This window comes from Myxocyprinus asiaticus, chromosome 29, assembly GCF_019703515.2.
Source record: "Myxocyprinus asiaticus isolate MX2 ecotype Aquarium Trade chromosome 29, UBuf_Myxa_2, whole genome shotgun sequence".
Lineage (NCBI taxonomy): Eukaryota > Metazoa > Chordata > Actinopteri > Cypriniformes > Catostomidae > Myxocyprinus > Myxocyprinus asiaticus.
In genome coordinates this window covers 31581660-31588547 of record NC_059372.1, presented here as the reverse complement: position 1 = coordinate 31588547, position 6888 = coordinate 31581660, and the positions used below count along the sequence as shown (strand labels likewise).

Genomic DNA, 6888 nt, shown 5'->3' with positions numbered 1-6888 from the left:
CTTTTAGTTTTTAAACTGAAACCAACTCAAATTAAGAACAGACCAACCTAATTAAAAGGATAATCTTCGCCACTAGAAACTTGAAAATGTACCCATATTAAGCAGAATGGACAATTTCAGCAAATACTGACCATAGCACTTGAATCAACTGCACTTCATATACTTAAAAAAAAAAAAAAAGAAAAGAAAAGAAAAAATGACAATAACAAAAAGTTCAAATTTACTTTTTTATTTTACAAAAAAAAAAAAAAAACTTCAGGAGCCCATCCTTAAACTTAGATGTTCCTGTAAAGAGAGCACAGTCATTAGAGGGGAGCAAAATCAGCAACCACAACTAAAATACACTGATTAACACAGTTATGCATGCAAGTTTAATGTTGAAATTCTGTGACTATTGCAACAGCTGTAATTCAAAGTTTGCACTATTAAAAACTACTCAAAAAAGCTAAAGTTCATAGGGATGTGTTTGTGTTCTGTTTGATAAGACGGCACCAATATTAAGTACTGACAAGGACAAATTAATCTTACATTAAGGCGTGTCTTCCATGAACTCAATGAAACTATGTCTGTTACATATACACTAGGTGTTTCAAACACAATGTATTACACATGGGAAGATCATGGAAGAAACCTGGAAGTCCACTAACAGAAGCTTACTTAGCCACAATGCTGTCGTTCTTTGCAAGCCTCAGGAGAGAATCATCAGCTTCACCCTGTAAATGACAATGTCAATTATCACCACGATCAAAGCATTTGCAAAGATTGCATTGTGCTTTATATCAATACATTACATTCCAAATTTCAGACAAACATTTATCATCCAATGTATGACACATTCATGTATTAGGATGGGGTTTAAAAAGTCAGTTCACCCAAAAATGAAATTTCTCCCATCATTTACTCACTCTCATGCCATCCCAGATGTGTACGACTTTCTTCTGCAGAACATAAATTATTTTTGGAAGAATCTCAACTCTGTAGGTCGATTCAATGCGAAAGTGAATGGTGGCCAGAACTTTGAAGCTCCAAAAAGCACATAAGTAATCCAGTGGTTTAATCAATGTCTTCTGAAGTGTTCCAAACAGTTTTGGGTGAGAACAGACAAAAATATATCTCTTTTTTTCCACTGCAAATCTTTTTATTGCAGTCTTTAGGCACAACCTTGATTATACTTCCTAGTGCTTGATGCATGTGCAGTGCGCTAGGAAGTGTAACAGAGCTAGAAATCATGATTGCAAAGGAGACTGCTTATGTCAAGATTTATAGGGAAAAAGTTATGTTTTGGTCTGTTCTCACTCCAAACTGATTGGATCACTTCAGAAGATGGATTAAACCACTGGAGTTTTATGGATTACTTTTATGCTGCCTTTATTTGCCTGTTGAAGCTTCAAAGTTTTGGTCACCATTCACTTGCATTGTATGTACCTAAAGAGCTGAGATATTCTTCTAAAAATCATTGTGTTCAGCAGAAGAAAGTCATTCACATCTGGGATGGCATGATGGAGAGTAATTGATGAGGGAATTTTCACTTTTGGATGAACTAACCCTTTAAATGTGCTGAACCTACCATTCTACGGATAGCTCCACAGATGGCATAGGTCTTGAACTGTCCATTGAACCTGCCTGTTGCCCTGTCTACCTGTGAAAAACAGAGAGGATAATTTATATTCTCTACTCAGGTTTTGTTGGTTAAATTATGAACAATTCTGAGTTTGAAACAGTCAAACTATTGTCAAACCTCAGCAATGTTGAGCTGGATGGAGGCATGGTCCTTGGCACCAATGATTCTGTTGCTAGCAGAGCTGGAATTAAAAAAAATAAATAAAAAAAATATTAGTATTCCCAACTTTTAACAAAAAGCAAAGTATGAGCTCGGCTCGACATTAGTACAAGCATCTCAGGCAGAAGCTTGGTATATAAAGCACACATCATCATAACCAGGGATGTTTACTGAATCAATTTGTTTTCAAAATTAATCCATAATACTGCATTTTTACTCTTATTTTTAAGGCAAAGTCAGTATTTAAACTGTGCTTGTTTTGACATTGAAAGCATCACACAGTAGCAAACACAAACACAGAGCAACAGACAAGTCAGCTACTTCACAAATGACAACATTTACATTCTCCAGCAGACAATATTCAAAGGTTTATGTTAATTATAGACAATTAAAAAAAACAGAGGGAAACACCAAGCAAAATCAGCATGGTAAAAAGAAGGCATAACAGGTTAATGAAAGACATTATGTAAATGTATACTCCATTCAGACTCACCATTTACGGGGGACGTACAGGTCCACGAATTCACCAGCGTCGTTCTGCATCTTGATTGTACTTGACTGTCAATTAACTCAGTCTGAGTATTAAACAAAGATATCGGTCACTTTCAAACTCACAACAGCTCAGAAACAAGCGACCACACAACTCCAACATGCAGGTGACAAAACCATTTTTCTCGACTTTAGATAGACAGATACCGCAAATCTAGCGTTTCATAAATTATATATTTAATAAGGGTCCGAGAGTTGTTATGAGTGGCCACGATGAGCGATTTAATAGCACGTGTAGCAACTCAACACTGCAACCACATTTAAAATGTTAAACAAACGGATTATTCAGCAAATGTGTGGCGTGCACAATATGGAGTGGTTACGTGAAGAAAATGGCCGGACAAAATGTTGTTATGTGGCTTCACAACAGTGAAAAACACAATTATAAACTAGAGCTCATAGTGTTCTTACCTATTTTCACAAATGGCCGCAGCGGAAAGGAAGGAGAAAGAGACAGGAAGTGACGAATTAGGAACGACAAGAAAAGGAGTGCTGTCTTTTTCTTTTCTTTTTTTTACTGACTGTATGAGGTTAAAATTTATATTAAAAAAAACAAAGGAAATGTGTTGAGACTGGTCACTATTTCTTTTAAGTTTTTCATCAGTTTTTTTTTTTTTTTTTTTTTGCAGTACACAGTTTTGTTAATTGAATGTTTAAAAGTACAAATATCACATACAGTCTCTCGATTAATATGAATTTGTAAAAAAATCATATGTAAGGGGGCCTGGGTAGCTCAGCGAGTACTGACGCTGACTACCACCCCTGGAGTCGTTCGAATCTAGGTCGTGCTGAGTGACTCCAGCCAGGTCTCCTAAGCAACCAAATTGGCCCGGTTGCTAGGGAGGGTAGAGTCACATAAGGTAACCTCCTCATGGTCACGATTAGTGGTTCTCGCTCTCAATGGGGTGCGTGGTAAGTTGTGCGTGGATTGTGGAGAGTAGCATGAGCTTCCACATGCTGTGAGTCTCTGCTGTGTAATGCACAGCGAGCCACGTGATAAGCAGAGGCAACTGAGACTTGTCGTCGGCCACCCGGATTGAGGTAAGTAACCACGCCACCACGAGGACCTACTAAGTAATTGGAATTGGGCGTTCCAAATTGGGGAGAAATGGGATAAAAAAATAAGAAAATTTGTATATATATATATATATATATATATATATATATATATATATATATATATACACACACACAATACAACCATCTACAACCACCTACAACCATCTTCATGCCTTGGGAGGGTTACTTTTGAAATGTATTCCACTACAGAATACAGAATACATGCTGTAAAATGTAATTTGTAACGTATTACTCAAGGTCAGTAACGTATTCTAAATACTTTGGATTACTTCTTCAGCACTGGTAGATTTTTTCACTTGTTTTGACTATAAAAACTCTGCCAGTACAGTAAGACAAAATACACATGTTAAAAATACATTCTCTGAAAAACCTAAATATCTTATGCAGTGTTGTTTCTAAAACAAGATAAATCAAATTGATCTTGTTTTAAGGATTTTTAGATATTTTTACAGGAAAACAATACAAAAATTATTATCAAGAATAAGATTTTTGCCCTAATATCAAAGGTCTCACTACAAAAAATAAATTATGATCTAACGTGAATTTTCTTGATATAAAAATATGATCGTGCCTGGTAACATGTGCATGTAAAATGGCTAGAAATAGCATTTTAGCTTAATGTAAAGCTGACAATTTACACAAGGTTTATTTCTAGTTCTTCTGGTCCAAACTTACTTCAGACTGCTCTGTCTGCTCGTATGAATGTAACACATCATAAGAAAGTGTTTCACTGCTGTTCAAATGCACTTTGGATCGCATCATTTATATGTATAAATGTTTTCCATCTGAAAGGACTAAATATTAAATGAAACAAATGACAATAAAATGCAAAGTAATCTCTTCAGTAATCAAAATACTTTTTCAATGTAACTTTATTCTAATTACCAGTGCTTTACACTGTAACTGTAGCAGAATACAGTTACTTATATTTTGTATTTTAAATACATATTCCCGTTACTTGTATTTCATTACTCCCTAACCCTGCCTACTAAACATACAGTCTGTTTGCATTAATGCTTATTATTGATGCGCCATTTCAAATCAAGTCCCAAGTAAGGTGAAATATTTTTTATACAGCACATTTAGAAACATTGGGTTACACTGTTGACCAAAGGGCTGCATAAAGGCATCAAAACAATATAATACTGTAAAAGTAAAGAAAGACACTTAATTCAAAAACAAAACAGATCTTACACAGGCCTAAATTTCTAGGGGTTGAATGTACTTCATATTTACTACAGTATGTGCATTTTGTAAAATGTAAAAGGTCATAAAAACAGGTTAATTGTAGATTATGTGCAAACATTCATCCCTATGTCACAAGCAATTCAATAGCTGAAATATATTTAAAATATATGTACATTCAACAAAGGCTCACTAGAATATCATTTCAAAACAAAATACTGCACAATTCCACATATACGACCACATGTGTAGGCCTGCTATTTCACACCTGCTCTGTTTGTTTTATGCAACATATGCAAAATGACTGATGCCGGCTTGCAAAGCCTGCAGCAAAATACCAATATTACAATAGTCTGTGGGATGTGAGATGTGTTGGTTATGTTAACAGCTTGTGGATACTCCTGGCCATGGACCCTCCCGACTACTGCAGATGAGTAACAAAGTGAAAGAGCTAGGGAATTCCTCTATGTCATCCCACTGTCTAATATGGCCATACATTTCACAAAAGCCTTGAATTTCCACTCACGTTACACAACCACCTTTTGTCATACTAGGTCATTCATCTGGTAGGAGTATTATGACTTTTATGAACTCTGTTTAATTCATGCCACTTATGTGTGAAGAAAGGAAAATAGAGCCAGTTCTTGCCACTCAAAGGAAATGTGCATGAACAGCACACGTTTGTGATCCAGTTCAATCTGCTATTCAGGTGGATTCTTAGAAAATTGTAAGACTGCATCAGTACAAATGGTGACAAACACAGAAAGAATGCAGTCAATATAAACAAGAGAAAAGCTGAAAGTTGTGACTCAGTTGAGTGAGCTGAAAGAGAATGGTGACTGAGACTGTCAGTCCCTAGCATTCTGCATAGCGTCTCCTTTTGTGTTCCACAGAATTAAAAGGCATACAGGTTTGGAACAACATGAGCGTGAATAAATGTTAAAATTTTAATTTTTGGGTGAACTATCCCTTTAAACATTTGCAGCTGGGGTTTTAATGCCAAAATCCATAATTTCAAAATATTTTGAGTTTTAGAGAGACCCTCGTTATCACTGCATCTCGTTCTTTAGTTATATTAACACAAAGATCTAAATGTAAAAAGATCTAACGTCTAAAACGTTCACATTCTATCTAGTTTGTTAAACATGCCTGTATTGTAATGTAGCTTTAGGGTCCTTTACATGATAGTGTACATTGTAAACATAGTAAACGTTGACAAAATTCGCTTTAATTTCTAAAGTCACTTTCTTCCAGATAAAAACACCTTGACATCAAGCGGCTGAGAAATTCTTTCCTGAATGAGAATTGTACGGTTCTCAAGTCAGTAAAAAAGCAGCTGGCCTTGAGATCGCTTCTCAGTTTCCCCGGCTGAACACCAACTCTGGCACGAGAAGCACGGTGGAGCTTTGACGGACTGCAATGTAAACTAAAGCCACATGTTAGACATATACCGCTTAAGTTCATATTTCAGTAAGAAATAAGTCAACAGACCAAAGAAAACTGCACTCAAAGGAACTTCATGAGTACTTTAAGCGCTTGTCTTCAGAAAGCGGCAATAATACAAATCATACTTACTAAATTTAATATAAAAATTTGAAATTTTGGTTAGTGTTGTAATGAAGAGCCTTGAGAAGACATGTTAGGATCCATAGAGTTTATTAGCAGGCACACAACAAACAGCAGAGGGAAATAAAAGGGCAGGCAAGGGTCAATAATCTAGATCAGTGGTTCCCAACCCTGTTACTGGAGGTCCCCCAACACTGCACATTTGGTATATCTCCCTTATCTGACACACCCAATTCAGGTTAAGGAGTCTTTACTAACGAGCTAATGAGTTGAATTAGGTGTGTTTGATGAGGGAGATATCCAAAATGTGTTGTGTTGTTGGGCCTCCAGGAACAGGGTTGGGAACCACTGATCTAGATATTCAAGAAAAACAGGCATACAAATCCAAAACGTCAGTCAGAGAGAGTAATCCGATAAACAGGCAACAGATCCAAAAGGAGTAGAACAAACAGAAGTGTAACGCTCAGAAATGCAATCAAGGGATTGGTAAAACTTCGCAAAGAGTACAGAGTGAGTGGTGTTTCAATGCACAGCAGTAAATGAGTGGATGAGTAATGTGTTGAATCAATGACAGTCAGTACTCGGGTGAGAGAGATCTCTGGTGGTGAGTTTGGGATATGACAGCAGGGGTTGTTACAAATGTAACTCGGGGTGCTTTCACACTGGCAGTTTAGTTTGAAACACAGCACGGTTCGCATGAAAAATTGGTAATGTGAAAGCTGTCATGC

General features: G+C 36.4%; 1 protein-coding gene across 2 annotated transcripts; it reads right to left on the bottom strand.

Annotated features, from left to right (window-relative positions):
• Positions 1 to 213: 213 nt before the first annotated feature.
• Positions 214 to 2776, bottom strand: rps21 (ribosomal protein S21). 2 transcript variants are annotated; one of them, XM_051662703.1, is made up of 6 exons: positions 2741 to 2776; positions 2274 to 2355; positions 1739 to 1802; positions 1568 to 1639; positions 658 to 713; positions 214 to 285 (listed from the first exon to the last, which is right to left on the bottom strand). In XM_051662703.1, the coding sequence occupies exons 2-6, from the start codon at positions 2321 to 2323 to the stop codon at positions 276 to 278; spliced, it is 252 nt and encodes an 83-aa protein (XP_051518663.1). In that variant the 5' UTR covers positions 2324 to 2355; positions 2741 to 2776; the 3' UTR covers positions 214 to 275. The 2 variants fall into 2 exon arrangements, with proteins under 2 accessions (XP_051518663.1, XP_051518664.1); XM_051662704.1 differs by lacking the exons at positions 214 to 285; positions 2741 to 2776 and having other exon boundaries at positions 654 to 713; positions 2274 to 2361.
• Positions 2777 to 6888: the final 4112 nt, after the last annotated feature.

Excerpts from the sequence above, each read along its gene's own strand:
- rps21 (XM_051662703.1), bottom strand. The coding sequence starts at position 2,323 with ATGCAGAACGACGCTGGTGAATTCGTGGACCTGTACGTCCCCCGTAAA. Across the intron at positions 1,803-2,273 it reads CTGTACGTCCCCCGTAAATG|CTCTGCTAGCAACAGAATCA; the intron begins GTGAGTCTGAAT and ends TTTTAATTCCAG. Across the intron at positions 714-1,567 it reads GTGGAGCTATCCGTAGAATG|GGTGAAGCTGATGATTCTCT; the intron begins GTAGGTTCAGCA and ends TGTCATTTACAG.